This window comes from Talpa occidentalis, unplaced genomic scaffold (assembly GCF_014898055.3).
Source record: "Talpa occidentalis isolate TD23 unplaced genomic scaffold, MPIMG_talOcc4v2.1 talOcc4.8, whole genome shotgun sequence".
Classification (NCBI taxonomy): Eukaryota; Metazoa; Chordata; class Mammalia; order Eulipotyphla; family Talpidae; genus Talpa; species Talpa occidentalis.
In genome coordinates, this window is record NW_023605194.1 from 118552047 (window position 1) to 118565893 (window position 13847).

Genomic DNA, 13847 nt, shown 5'->3' on the forward strand with positions numbered 1-13847 from the left:
AGCGATTTGTTCCCACCGGGGCCTCTGGGAGACCAGGTGTCCCCCTGGCGGGTGAGACACTCGCGGGACACGCCCCAGGAGCCCGGGAGCAGCTGCTGGGCCTCGGCCGCGCTGGTGTCGCAGGTGGGAGCCGCCCTGGCCGCGCCTCGTGCGCGCACGGGGGCTCCCAGTTGTCTGCACAAGGCGCCCGTTGCACCAACTTAGAAAGCTCCAGAAGTGGCCTGAGCGGGGGGCCCTCAGCACGGGGCGGGCAGAGGCCCATCGGGCAGGGGCCGGGCTGAGTCCTGGGCTGCCGGAACGGGGGCAACCGGGGCTGTGCGGCCTGGCCCGGCACACCCAGCACGGCACCGCGTCCCCGTGAGCTCAGCCCTCGACGCGGGCCGTTCCTCCTCGCGCTTCCGGCTTGTTCTGCTGTACGAATAGTTCTTGCTCGATGCAGAGGTGCCTGAGAAGAAGCATGCCCTAGGGGTGCTGCTCCCAAGGCCTGTCCCAGCCCTGCGCTGGGTGACTGCCCAGGGGAAGTGATTCCCGGGGAGACAGAATCCAGGGTCTGGGCGGAGGCAGGTGCCCTGACGTTGGCGGTAGCAGGTGGTGACCCGCGTCTGGCCCTGCTCTCCCTGCAGCCATGGGCAGCCGCTCCTCGGCGCCTCGAGGGAGCCGTGTCATTCCGAGCTGTGCGGGCGACGCCCTTGTCTGGTGCGTGAATTCGCCACACGGGCGTGGGGGGGCAGCGGGCCGAGCGCGGCCTGGTCCCACGCTCGGTCTCTCGGCCGCGTCTTCGCGCCCGTCAGCCTGGCCCGCCGCGTGCCTGTCCAGGCTCGGCGCCGCCGAGCTACAAAACGGCTCAGCACACGTCGCCTGCTGCTACTGGACTGAGAATAATTTATTTTCTAAACAGCCAACATCTTTTATACACTGAGAGCTCTTAATCCAGGCTAAAACCCCCAGACGGCCTCAGAGGAACGCTCTGGGCAGACGCCGCGCCGCGGCCAGTCTCCTTCCCGCAGGCAGAGCGTGCGCTGGGCTCTGCCCGCCCGGGCACCGCGTGGGGGCCGCGGGCGCGGGGCCAGCAGGTCGGCCAGAGCCGCCGGGCGCCCAGGCCCTCCTCCCGCCCGCGGCCGTCCCGGCACCGCAGCCCGCCAGAGCCGGCCCCGCTGACCGTCCCGGCGGCCTGCCCGGGCTGGTGGCGCGGCCTCCGGCAGGGAGACGCCCGGGGCCGGCGGCGGCGGAGCCCCGACGTCCGCGCGGCGCCGCGGGCGGGGAGGGGAAGGGCGAGGACGGGCAGCCCGCGGGGTCCGCGCGCCAGGCCGGCGGCCGGCGGGTCTCCCAGCCGGGCAGGCGCGGACGAGGGCGGGCGAACATCATCCCCGGAACGCGCAGGACTTAAATAAATATTTTAATTCCGCCGCTGGCATTTACAGGTAGAAGCGAACAGTATGTTACAAGTATCAAAAGTGAAAACACGGACGTTACATAAGTAACAAATGGTAAAAAAGTATTTTCTTACCTTCCCCGAAAGCAAGAAACTCTCGGCGCAGACACACAGCGCCCGCCCGCCGCTCGGGGACCCGCCCTGGGCACTGGGTCCCGCGGGGGCGCGGGGGCGCGGGGCGCGTAGAGCGCGCGAGAGCGGGCGGGCGCGGGGGCGCGGGGGCGCGCGGGGGCGCGGGGGGGCGCGGGGCGGGCGCGGCCGCCGGAGACAGGCAGGCGAGTCCACCCGCACTCGCTCGGCCCCGCCGCTCCTTCGAGCTCCCGCGGCGCAGGAGGGTCTTTCAATAAATAACCCCGACCGCCCAGACCCCTCGGGGGCGCGGCCGGCCTCGTCCCCGCGCCGGGACTCGTGCGCCGACGGCGCGAAGCTCTAAAGTGCTGCGGGGCGCGCGGGAGGCACCGCGGGGGGGGGGGACGCGGAGGGCGCGCGGGGGGGCAGGGGGCGCGGCGGGGGGCGCGGGGGGCGCGCCTTGGGGTCCCCCTCCCGCGCCCGGCCTCCCCGCGGTCACACGTAGCGCTCGGCGTCCGCGCCGGGGGCCCGGCGGCGGCGGCGGCCTGCCCTGCGCCCCGTCCGTCGCCGCCGGCGCGCCGCCGCGCTCGGGCAGCGAGCCAGGTCCGGGAACACGTCCACGTAGTGGCCGAAGCCGGGGCCCCTGCCAGCTCAGCAGGCTGTCCCAGTCGAAGGCGCCGGCGGCCGGCGGCGGCCCCCGCGCGCCGCGGCCGGCCGCGCGCCCCCCCGCCGCGTCCCCCGCGCGTGGGCGCCCTCGGGGCGCCGGCCGGGGGCGCCGGGCCGGGGCCGCGCGCCCCCGGGTCCTCGTCGTCCCCGTCCGACTCGGCGACCGCGAGAGCTTGGGCGTGCGCGAGGCGGGGCCCGCGGGGCGCTCGCGCTCGAACTCCATCTCGGAGCAGGTGAAGACGCGTGCGAGTCGCTGTCGGACGAGGACTCGGGCGCGGGCAGCCCGTCGCCGGTGTTGCGCGCGCGGGACGGCGGCGGCCGTCCTCCTCCCGACGAGCGGCCGTGGTCGGCGCTGCCCACGCTGGGGTGGCGCGCGGCGCGCGCGCGCTGAGCCGCTCCACCTCTCGAGCAGTCCTCAGCCCCACGGGCGGCGCGGCCTCGGCGGCAGCGGCCCCGCCGGCTGCCGGAGGCGGCTCCCGGGGCGCGAGCCGCGCGGGCGCGGCCCGGGGCCTCCGGCTGCGGCGCCCCAGGCGCGCGGCGTAGCGGGGCAGCGCGGCGGGTCGCGGCGGCCCCGTCCGCGCCGCAGCGCAGCTGCAGCTCGCGCGCCGGGCTGTGCCGGTAGAAGGCCGCGGGCTTGGCGAAGGGCGCGGGGCTGTGGCGCGCGCAGCGGCGGGGGCGTGGGGCCGCCGCGCAGGCCCGAGCCGTAGGCCGCGGGGTAGCCGAGGCCCGCCGCGCCAGGGGCAGCGGCGACTGGCGCGCGAAGCCCAGCGGGCTGTGGCGCTGCAGCGAGAACTTGGGCGCGTGGCTGCGGAACTGGCGGTAGTGCTGCGCGAAGTCGGCGTCCGAGGGCGCGATGCTGCTGGCGTTGTCGATGTCGTAGTGCTCCAGCTCCTGCTCGGGCGAGGCCAGCGGCGCGCTGGCACCGTCTCCGCGCCGTGCGCCAGCTCCGTCTCCTCGTAGATCAGGTAGGGGTTCTCGCGCTCGATGATGTCGGGCTTGGGGTTCCCCTCGGGCTGCTTCCGCACCGTCATGTCGTCCCCGTAGGGGGGCATGTGGTCGGGGTCGTCGAAGGCCACGTTCTCGCTGCCCTTCTTCTTCCTCTTCTTCTCCTTGCAGGGCTTCTCCCCGCTTGGCGCCCCGGGCCTGCCGGCCCCGGCACTGGTGGCACAGGATCAGGCTGAGGACCAGCAGGGCCAGCAGCGTGGCGCAGCTGCCCACGATGGCGGGGACGGCCCACAGGGGCAGCGAGAGCTCCTCGGGGCCGGGGCTGAGCACGCAGATGTGGCCCCCGGCCCCGCGCCCTGGCACACGCGCCCGTGGGGGCAGACGACCCCAGGCAGGCCACCACCGTCTCGCAGGCCCGGCCGGTGTGCGACTCCGGGCAGGTGCAGGTGAAGCCGGCCAGCAGGCCGGGCTCGCAGTGGCCACCGTTGAGGCAGGGCTGCGAGGCGCAGTCGCCGGGCACGCACGCACTGGTAGGCGTGCCACTGGTCCACACACAGCAGGTCGCCCCAGCAGGGGTTGCTGGCACAGACGTTGGGGCCGCGGCAGCCAACCCTCACGGAGGGGTCAGTCCTAGAGATGGAGGCGCGGGTGTGCTTCCCACTGAAGGGCAGGCTCTCCGCTCCGTAGCGCAGCGAGGCGATGCAGCCCTGGAAGCCTGCGGGGGGCGGGGGGGTCATCAGAGGCTGCAAGAGGAGGGGGGGCACGGGGCCCCAGGGAGGGGGCACGGGGCCCCAGGGAGAGGGCCACAGCCTCCAGCTGGGGCTGCCCCCTCGCCACTCAGCAGGAGGGGCTGCTGCCGGGCTGCAAGGGCGCGGGTATGGCCGTGAAGACCCACGAATGCCCGGCCTCGTCATCCGGTTGCTTCATTTTTATGTCCGTACACAAAGACTGCGCGGACAGAAATAAAATGTGTGTCAAAGTCCCCATGAGGACCCAGGCGGCAGCCCAGGGTGGGTCTGGGGGAGTCTCGCTCCTGGGCAGCGGCGCCCACTTCAGAGTTGGGGTCAAACGCCAGAGTCTGGGACTGGCTCGCTCCCGGGGGCTGGAGGGGGACGGCCAACAGCCGGGGCGCTTTCTGGAGGGAGAGCGTCCACGCACAGCCGTGGTCACGGACAAAGCGGCCCTGGAGGGCCAGGCCTACCCTGTGCCGCCTGCTCCCCCAGCGTTACCTGCTTCACTGCTGCGATGGGCCTGGCTGGGCGGGATGCCCCCCAGGGATATGGTGAGCACGTTGAGCCCCCCGAAGTCCTGTGTGGGGTGGGTGACCTCTCTGCTGTGCACCCCATCCAGGGACAGCACCGTGGCCGAGCCGTTCTTCGCCAGCAGAAACGTGTGCCAGTGGCCGTCGGCCGCATACACCTCGGAAATGGTCCTCTCCACCTTCCCTGCAACGCCTGCATCCGATGAGAAATGCACTTTGCCGTTCTTAATCTGGAAAGCAAGTTGGCGATAATTGCGGTTAAACGACGACGTGCTGGAATCAGAACACAACGCAAACGGGGCGCGCCCGAGCCAGCGCAGGGGCTGGGGGGAGCCGGCCTGCCCAGCGACTAGCCCTGCACCTGCCAGAGGAGCCAAGGCTCAGCCAACAGGAGGAGAGCGTCACCTGCCCGGCCACAGCCACACCTGCTCTCTCCACCACGGTCCAGATGGGGGGCCGGGTGGGGAGGCCGCAGAGGGGAAGAGGGGCGGGGAGCGCCCAGGTCAGAAGAAAAGAGCCAGGAGAGCGCGGGGCTGCCTCCTTGGCGCCCCGCACCCCACGCCAGGGCAGTGGCCGTGGCTCCAGGCGGTGCCGACCGCCCCAGCGGGGGGCACTGGGAGGGTCCAGCGTGGGCCTCTCGCGCACCACCCGGAGACGTGGGATGCAACGTGGCGCGGCGGCCGGCTGGGCTGGGACAGCGCCCCAGGGAGGCTGAAGCTTACGGGGACCATCTGGTTTCACTTTCCGTCATCTGTGCGCGGCCGTGGCGCCCCTCCGGGCGCTGTGCTGCCTCTCTACGGACTCAGCTCTCGGGCACTTTCCTGACATTCATTTTACAGGTGAAAGAACGCAGGAAAGTCTGGGCTTATTTCATTACGAATTTACCAAAATTTGCACAAAAGTATATTAAAGAAAGCGATGGTCTAAGACGAAGCTGTGTTTGTGGGAAGAACGCAGAGTAATCGCTTGAGAAGTGCAGACGCTCGGAGGGGCAGGTAGGTGGACACGACTATTGGCTGGCACAGAGAAAAAACGAATCACCTCAGCCTCCCGCCAGCCCGGCCCACCGCTCTCAGGGACGCAGGCGCCGCGCCAGCCCAGAGGCCCCGCGGTGGGCCCCGCCCGCGCAGGTGCCCGAGGCAGGGGCAGCGGGTCCCGCACGCGGCAGCCGCCCCCTGGCCTGTCTGCTCCTGGCCCTGCTCACTCCTCTGTCCCTGTCGGGGTTGGGCTAATTCTTGGAGAAAAATATTTTCCATTTCAAAGGCACGTTCCCTGTCAGAGGTTTCGCTGGTTTAAAAGTCGGGTCCCCGGCAGCAGGCAGAGCCAGCCCCGCCCCGTGGGGCGCCTCGGCCTGGGGCCGCCCCGCGCACCTTGACGGTGGTGTAGTTGCTGTGCTCCTGGACGTGCAGCAGGACGCCCTGCTCGCTCCTCGTCCTGAACTTCACCTCCAGGCTGCTCACCCCGAAGGGCTCTGGCGGGGCTCCCCCTCGCAGGCTCTGCCGCAGAAGGTAGTCCCGCTTCTCGCTCTGACTCATGAGGTAGTCCAGGCGCCCCCGGCCCTCCAGGGACAAGGCCGTGTCGGGGGTGACCGCTGGGAGCCGGCAGGCAAAGGAGAGGCAGGTCAGCACAGACAGGGATTCTCGAGGCTGGGAAGTGGGGTGCAGAACCCGGGCTACCGCGGGGGGGGGGGGGGCGGAGGGCATGTCAGACAGGGGCGTGGTGCCAAGGGGGAGATGCCGCACCCCCAGACACAGGCAAGGCCGCGCCGCCGTGCTGACGGGGTGAATGACTGCATCGACGGCAGCCTGGCGATAAGGGCTTCGAGAAGGGACTGGAAGTTATGAAAGCACAATGAGGATATGTACTGGGGGACTTGATATCCCCCAACCCAACTCTGAAAAAGTCATCTCCGCCTGTGCATTATGGCAAAGGTTCATTTCACAGGCGCAAGTCCACCTTAGAAGCGTGAAATGTAAAATGTTTCATGGCGGTTATTCTTTTGGGAAAAATTCATTAAAATATTTGCCGCGTGCCGCAAAGCAGGGGGCGTGGGGCGGGGGCTCGTGTTGCAGCCGGCAGAGCTGCGCGGGCGTTTCAGCGACTTTCCAACCAACACGTGGTTTTCACGATCACAGCGCTTCGGGCCGTTTGCCTCCCGCGTGCACCTCACGTCGCCACTAGTGATAATCACGCGGGCACCTCATCGTGGATAGTCACGCTGAGTTATAATTTACCAAAATCGGATAAAACGCTCCCACGGCTGCAGTGCAGGACCCACGTAGGTGCTGCGGGGAGGCAGGAAATAAGGGGGTGCGGCCCCAGCCCGAGGCGGCGCTGCCTACTGAGAAGCCGCCTCCTCTGGCCTCTCCGGCCTGCTTGCTTAGCCCGCGCTTTAAAAAAGGAGCACACGACAACATGCTTCTTCTGTTTTTTAAGTTCATCTGAAGTAACTAAAACACATTTCCTGCTACTGAAATCTCTGATTGTAACATAGCCTTGATTTTGTCCTGAATTTCTGGCCTCACGACAGAATCAAAGGGCCCCTTAAAAAGTGCCTGGCAGCTGCGACGCCTAAGGTGATTTTCGCAGGAGGCCCCACTGGGGCTGGGGTGGACGGCAGCTTGGCGGCAGAAGGCCCCGAGCTGACCGTGCCCGGACGCCGTCCGTGGCCTGTGGACACTAAGGTCGGGTGACAACGAGGGACTAACAGAAGGATTCGCAGCCGGTTGTAGCCGCCGCGGCGAAGCCCCCCGTAGAGTCTAGCGGCGAGGTACTGCCAGAGCCGCCGCTCCCGCGCAGGGGTCAGTGGTCAGCGACCTACATGCAGCATTTAGACTTTTCTGCCCAAGGTAAAATAGCCACAGACATCACCCTGGAGGCAGAGACTATTCTGTCACAGCCTGAAGACAGTTCCCAGCCTTGCAAACCTGGAGCGTGCGGGCAGGCGAGACAAAAATAACTGAATGGTAGATTTATAAAATGGAAATGAAAGATTTAGTAATAACCCCAAACGATGCCCCCTTTCCTTAGGTGAGGAAGTTGAATTTTAAAATGTCGCTGTGTTTTAGCAATTACTGCCCATTAGAGTGTCGGTGCTGACAGTGGACCCGATCCCGGGAGACAGCGGCACATTTCGGAGCAGCTGCACATGCCGGAGCTTGCCCTGGCTCCGTGGGGGGGTGAGGGGGCAGGGGTTAGGGGCTGGGGCTGGGGGCGCTCACCTTTCTCGCAGTGCTTCCCGGTCAGCCCCTCTCGGCAGCGGCACAGCTGCCAAGACCAGCGGTCAGAGCAGGAGCCCCCGTGCTGGCAGGGGCTGGGCGAGCAGGCGCCTTCCCGGCGGGGGCACCTGCAGGGGCACAGACTCCCGTCACGGCGGGGGCTCCAGGCACGCGGGTCCCCCATGCCGGGCCGCACGCCGCCCTCGGGGTCGTGCACACGTCTCCTCCCGCAGCCCACGGGGAACCTTAAAATGCTGAGTAAGCGGCTCCACAAAATGGCGGCCGGGCCCAGGCAGGCGGCTCGCGGGCAAGCGCGGGGAGATCTCCAAATCTGGGACCTTCCGCCAAGTCTTGCCCTGTATTGTTTGCACACGGCCCAGGACAATGGCATCCACCTAGCAAGGCCAGACCCGTTTAAAAAGCAAGCCAAGCTCGCGAGCTGCAGCGCGAGGGAATGTGAGTTTGCGGGTTTCAGCCTCACACCTGGGACGTTTTGTGGCGGTGATGGGAAAATTAGACTAAAAAGCCTCCTCCAAGAGACTTCGCTGTCGATTGATAAGCGTTTTTGCAAACTTGTGAAATACGCGCTCCTTGGGCGTGGCGCGCGGGTGAGAGCAGGGCCGGGCGTTCTTCAGGCACAAGCGCGGGAGCCCCCACCTGCCGCTTCGTCTAAGGCCCCCTCCGCCCTCCAGGGAGGTTCGCGACAGATTCCGCCTGAAGCCGCGGTGACTTCGAAGCGCCCGGTGTTTTCCAGCACCGCGTGAACATGGAGAAAGATGCAGAAGGATGAGCCCAAAGCGCCGACAGCAGCCAGCCCTGCGGGCCTGCCCGCTGCGCCGCGGGGGCTGCTCGGTCACGGGCCTGTTTGGTCGGGGAAAGCAGCCCGGAACAGTAAAGGCAAATGCCAGCGTGTATCGTTACAAGTATTAGGAATGTTCAGAGCTTTGGCTTTGCCGTATCATTTCTAGAAATCCCCGGCGAGGGAAGAGTGAGCGAAGATCCGGCTGATCCAGTAATGAAACTGGAGCTGACTAACGCGTCCCAGTGGCACAGGGCGCCCACCTGGGGGCGTGGCCGGGGACACGCGTGGCCTGGGGGGGCTCCGGGTGGCCAGTGTAAAGGTTACTCTGTGTTCTTCCCAAACCTTCCAAATTTTCAATATGCACAAAAGTCAGTTTTTAAAGTAAAATGTTACTTTCGCAATTGCTCACTCACCGCCGGGAACCCCACCCATAACCGAGGAGGAAAGGCAGAACCTCGTCTCCGGGGTAATCGCGTTATTCCTCGCTACGGGTGGACCAAGCTGCCCATGCACGCGCTGGGTGTACAGCTGGGCCGCGGTCCTTGGCTCTGCGCACACCTCGCGCCCCTGGAGTCCGCCCTACGCGAGCACCCACGGCCGTAAGCGCCTCCCCTGGGGGCACCTGGGGCATCTGTGCCTGCAGCCGCGTGTTTATTCTTGGGCTTCAGGCGTAAAAATTATTTCTGATTGAACCCCACGTTTTATACCAAACAAGATCTCCCGGCTGTAAACCAGCTCTGAAGACTCAGCCGCCTCAAGCTGCAGCCGGCCTCGCTCTGCACACCCCCCCACCCGCCCCAGAGAAGACTGCGGCGCGTACTGGTCCAGGATGCCCTGGGATGCCAGCGCCCGGCTGGGCTCCAGCGGCCGCCCGTTGACCGCCAGCTCCATGACGCAGCCCACGAAGTCGTGGCTCTCCACCTGGCCCGTCCGCTGCAGGATGGGCTCCAGCGACCGGACGCCGCCCACGGAGACCCGGTTGGCTGCACGTCCAGTGTCCTGCGGGGGAGAAGGTGTGAGCACCGGGCGGCCGCAGGCGGGGTCGGCGGAGCCGCCGCCTCGCTTCCTGCAGACTCAATGGGGAGCCCGACCCACCCGCGTCCGCCAAGCGGAGGCCACAGTCGCAGGGGTGGCGGCAGCCCGGCCAGAATGTCGGGGCCCCCAGGGGCCAGCCTGCAGCGCAGGGAGCCCCGGTGGGGTGGCCCCGGCGGCACTGTGCTCCTGAAGCTCCGAGGCACCTGGGGCAACGCTGCTCTCAGCCGGGGTCCTGCCCCGCCCACCTGGGGTCACAGCACGTGGGCTTCTGGCCGCAGGGTTGGGGGGTCCTCAGCCTGCCTCTGCTCAGGGCCAGGTGGGGCAACCACTGGCTGAAGCTTCCCTGCAAGCAGCTGTGTCCTGGTCTCACTCCGCCAGGCCCCCGCCCGGCCCCTGCCTCTTCACCACGCTCTGCGCACCACCGCCCACTCTGCACGCCGCAGCCCACGCACCCCACGCACCCCAGGCACCCGCCCACCTTAGCTCCCGTGGGGCCCCGCCTGCCCGTTCCCGGCTCCGCCTCACTCACCAGTCATCCGAGAGTGCCGCGTTGCTCACCGTGCAGAAGCCGGGCTCCTGGGCCTCGGAGCAGGCGTCCACAGTGAGGGAGGCGGCCTGCAGGGCAGGAGGGCGGTCAGCAGGCTCCCCTCTGCCCACACTCACCCCACGAGGGCGCGGCGCCCACCAAGGGGCTTTCCCTTGGTACAGTCTCGGGACCAACCCAGCCCAAACCAGACCGAGGCGACTGGTGTCTCGCACTCGCCCGAGCGTGATCCCCGCCTGCGCCCCTGGCACAAGCCTCTCCACGCGCCCACGCCCACATCTGCTCAGAGGCTGTGGCCCTCGCGAGACAGCGGGATGTCCCGAGGTCCCACACGGAGCCTCGGCGGGGACAGCCGAGAGCGCGGCGTTCTGCGGTCAGCGGCCCTAGCGCTTGTTCTGTTGGCTTCCTGGAAGCCTGGCGCTGCGCCCCCCAGAAGCAGCACTGGGGCCAGTTTCATTCTCGCGGCAGCTCGGGGCTGCAGTGCCGAGCCAGCAGCGCCTTCGGCTGCGGGATTTCTCTGCCACTGCAAATCAAGAAGCCTCGTCCTGCTCTGCCGGACTCAAAGCCAAGAAGGTCGTGACTTTGCCCATTTCCCCCCAAATCCTTTTGAACTGCGGGAAACAACAGAGTCAGACCCGGGAGGGCTCACTCTGGCATCCCGAGGCGGGCGCGCTTCCTGGACCCAGCCGGGGGCAAGAGCCTCCGAGCCCCGGCCACCCGCAGCACCTGCCTGCCGGCCCTCTGCTCCCAGGCCCCTGCTGAGTCCAAGGGCCGGGGCCTGCTCTGCCTTAGCCGCTGCTGACCGAGGGGGACGCACTGGCTGGGCAGCCCAGAGCTCCGCGCGGACTGAGCCAAGCCGACCGCTGACCCGAAAAGCCGCCTCCGAGACCTGCTGGTCGCCTCGGTCTCACCCGCTGCAGCCGGCCAACTGCTCAGGGGCTGCCCGGGGTCACGCTGAGCCCAGGGAAACCTTTGACCCTGTTACTTTGCCCTGAAGCTGCGAGGCCAGCCGGGCCCTCAGGACAGCGCACACTCGGCGTCCGGGCTGCCGCGGCGATGCAGCCTCGACTCAGCTGCGCCTCGGACGCCACGGGAACACACAGGCGCCGCCACCCGCCTTGGCGCCGACCTGCCCTCCGCCCGGCCCTCGTCCAGAAGCAAAGCCACCTGGAGTGACCAGCACGTCGGCGCCCCAGAGTGACTTTTAAGATTCTCCACACCGCGTGAAAGCCCCACGTTACAACCATCGCCGCCACGCCGTGCTCTTGTTTTGGCCTCGTTTCCAGACCACCGGGAGTAACTCTACCCACCTGAAACACCGCCTTGGAGGTTGACTCTCTTAGGCGGAAGCGACGGGGACAGACCGCCAGCTCCGGCCCGCGGGGCGCAGAGGACAGCCCGAGCCGGGGTCGCCCCGCCCGCCCGCCCTCAGCGCCCCTCAGCTCATCGCTGGCCTTTCCTCTCTGTGAACTCTTCTCAAGTGTTTCTTTCTCATAACGGGAACCACCGCCAGGTGCCCAAAGTCATTTCAGCCTCAAGACTTCGGAGGAAGAAACGCCCGGCGCTGGGCGCCCCCTCTAGCAGGCCCGGCGGCAGGCTCTGGGGGGCGGAATCTGAGATCACAGGGGCGCTGTGCCCTCCACGCCCGGCCTTCTTTCAAGTTAAGCCCGTGTCAAGAGGGAGCACCTGACAGGGGCGCTCAGTCTCCCGGTCCCGGGAGCTGCCGCCAAGCCCCGCCCACGGCCCCAGGCCCCGCCCACGGCCCGCCCACGGCCCCAGGCCCCGCCCACGGCCCCGCCCACGGCCCCACGGCCCCACGGCCCCGCCCACGGCCCCGCCCACGGCCCCACGAGCAGGCCTCGGCCCAGCAGAGCGGGGCTTACCGCGCCGGCCCTGCGGGCCACCGCCGTGTGGAACTGCCCGTCCGACACCTTCTTGGCCGTGGTGAGCCTGTAGGTGCCGCCGCCCAGGTTGTAGGAGAAGCGCAGCCGCTCCTCGGCCACCTCCAGGGCCAGGAACTCGGCCCGCTCGCCGGTCTGGTTGTCGTGGCTGTACAGCAGCAGCGCGTGGCTCTGGACCGTGGCGAACTTGACGTAGATGTAGTTGTTGTTGGGGTCCAGGCTGGGGAACTCCATGAACGACAGCTCCTCGAACCCGTAGCTGTGCAGCTCGCAGTGCTTGCCGAACACGCCTGCGGGGACAGCACGTCAAGCTCCAGGCCGCACAGGGCGCACCGGCCACCCCCGGCCACTCCCACGCTGGGCCGGGCAGCACCGGCGGACGAGCTGCAGCCCCCGCGTCGCCGGCCGACGATCCCCCTCTCCCCCTCTCCCCATGGGCAGGCAGGGAGCGCGGCTCCGCGGGCCGGGCCCCAGCACCAAGGCCGAGGGGAGCGGGGCGTCTGCAGAGACCCGCCCCGCAGGAGCTGTCCCCTCGCAACGCTTCGATGTTCTGTATTTTCAGCCAGCCCACTGCCTGCGCGGCCAGCGTCCGTGCGTGGGAGGAGGCGATGGGGAACAGGCTGGAAGTCCACTCCGGCCCGGGGGAGGGGGAGCGGGGGCTTAGCCTTAGCGAGCTCAGAGCCTGTTCTCCGGGGGGCCAGTCGCTCTCCTGAGCCCCCTCCTGCTCCCTGCCCGGTGGGACTCACAGCGGCCTCCTTAAAGCCGCTCTCTCTGTTGCTCTGGATCCAGCATTCCTGCTTGTTTGTGCTGGTTCTTTTTCAAACTTGAGAAATGAGTTTTACTGATGTTCCGAAGCTACGCCAAGATTCCTTTCCCACAAATATTAGCAGACTGCAGCAATGATTGGAAAATTAAGCCCTGCCACCCATCGCGACCCCTGCGACCCCATAGGCCTGGCTCCCTCCTGCCGCGACACTGGCTCCTCCATGCCGTAAATGAGCCTGGGCGTGGGGGGGGTCAGCGACAGCACCGTCACACCACGGAAGGCACAGAAGGTGAGCCACGTGGCCCACCAGCGCGAGGGACCGCTGTCTCCCCACCTCGGTGCTGTCTGAGACGGTGTCACTTGTTTATTATGCCACACGTCTGCTGTGTTGTATGTACGTCGCTCACACACGCAGAAAGAATAACCAGAGTTTACGAAAGGTAAAGATAAGGTGTAAAGATGACATCAGTTATTGGGGAAATATCCTTCCTTTGCCTTTGATCACGCTTATTCTTGGAAGCATCTGCACGGGGGACAGGCACTGCCGCCAGGCCGGGCGTCGCCACCCACCCGGGGCGGCTGCCGCCCAGGGCCTCTGGCAGGGGGAGTGGCTCCCCGGGACCCCAGTCCCTCCCCTGTGGGCCGGGGGAGTAGCACCAGCCACCCTCAGCTGCCGCCGAGCTGAGGGCAGCAGTCTTCACAAACCCTCGCACCACCACCGTCACCCCACGCGCAGCCCCGCTGGAAACCATTTCCCTTCAGGCTTCACTTGACGCCTCAGCACAGGGGCCCAGCCGGGGCCTGGCACAAAGATTCGTGAAGGAAAGAGGCCGCCGGAGGGCTGAGCAGCGTCCGCACTTGAGGGGAAGGACCTGAGGGACCGGCGGCAAGTCGGCCACCTGGCAAGGACCTTCTCGCAACACCAGTGCTGCTAGCACGGGCTCCGCGGCTGGGGTGCGGCCCCCGAGGCCTGCCCTGCCGACCCGGCCCCACAGCGCCTGCTTTCCGGCCCCGAGGCGCGGGGCTCACTCACCGAAGGGGCAGAGGCAGGAGTAGGAGTCCAGGCCGCTGTGGCAGGAGCCCCCGTGGAAGCAGGGGTTACACTCGCAGTGATTCACCGGAGACTCGCACGTCTTCCCTGAAAAGCATCGAGCTCACTCAGAAAAGCTGGAACCACAAATAAATCAGCACCGTGACAGGTGACCAGA

The 13847-nt window shown here is 67.6% G+C and overlaps 1 protein-coding gene across 1 annotated transcript in view; it reads right to left on the reverse strand.

Moving 5' to 3' along the window:
• Positions 1 to 1996: 1996 nt before the first annotated feature.
• The window catches only part of FAT4 (FAT atypical cadherin 4), a 65314-nt gene continuing 53463 nt past the window's right edge, over positions 1997 to 13847 (reverse strand). The window contains 19 exon segments of the mRNA XM_037497784.1: positions 1997 to 2143; positions 2145 to 2410; positions 2413 to 2539; positions 2542 to 2609; positions 2612 to 2658; positions 2660 to 2740; positions 2742 to 3084; positions 3087 to 3309; positions 3311 to 3464; positions 3466 to 3632; positions 3634 to 3827; positions 4342 to 4603; positions 5744 to 5964; positions 7595 to 7719; positions 9214 to 9373; positions 9376 to 9392; positions 9958 to 10043; positions 11856 to 12163; positions 13673 to 13777. Of these exon segments, the coding sequence (XP_037353681.1) occupies positions 1997 to 2143; positions 2145 to 2410; positions 2413 to 2539; positions 2542 to 2609; positions 2612 to 2658; positions 2660 to 2740; positions 2742 to 3084; positions 3087 to 3309; positions 3311 to 3464; positions 3466 to 3632; positions 3634 to 3827; positions 4342 to 4603; positions 5744 to 5964; positions 7595 to 7719; positions 9214 to 9373; positions 9376 to 9392; positions 9958 to 10043; positions 11856 to 12163; positions 13673 to 13777 (3101 nt within the window).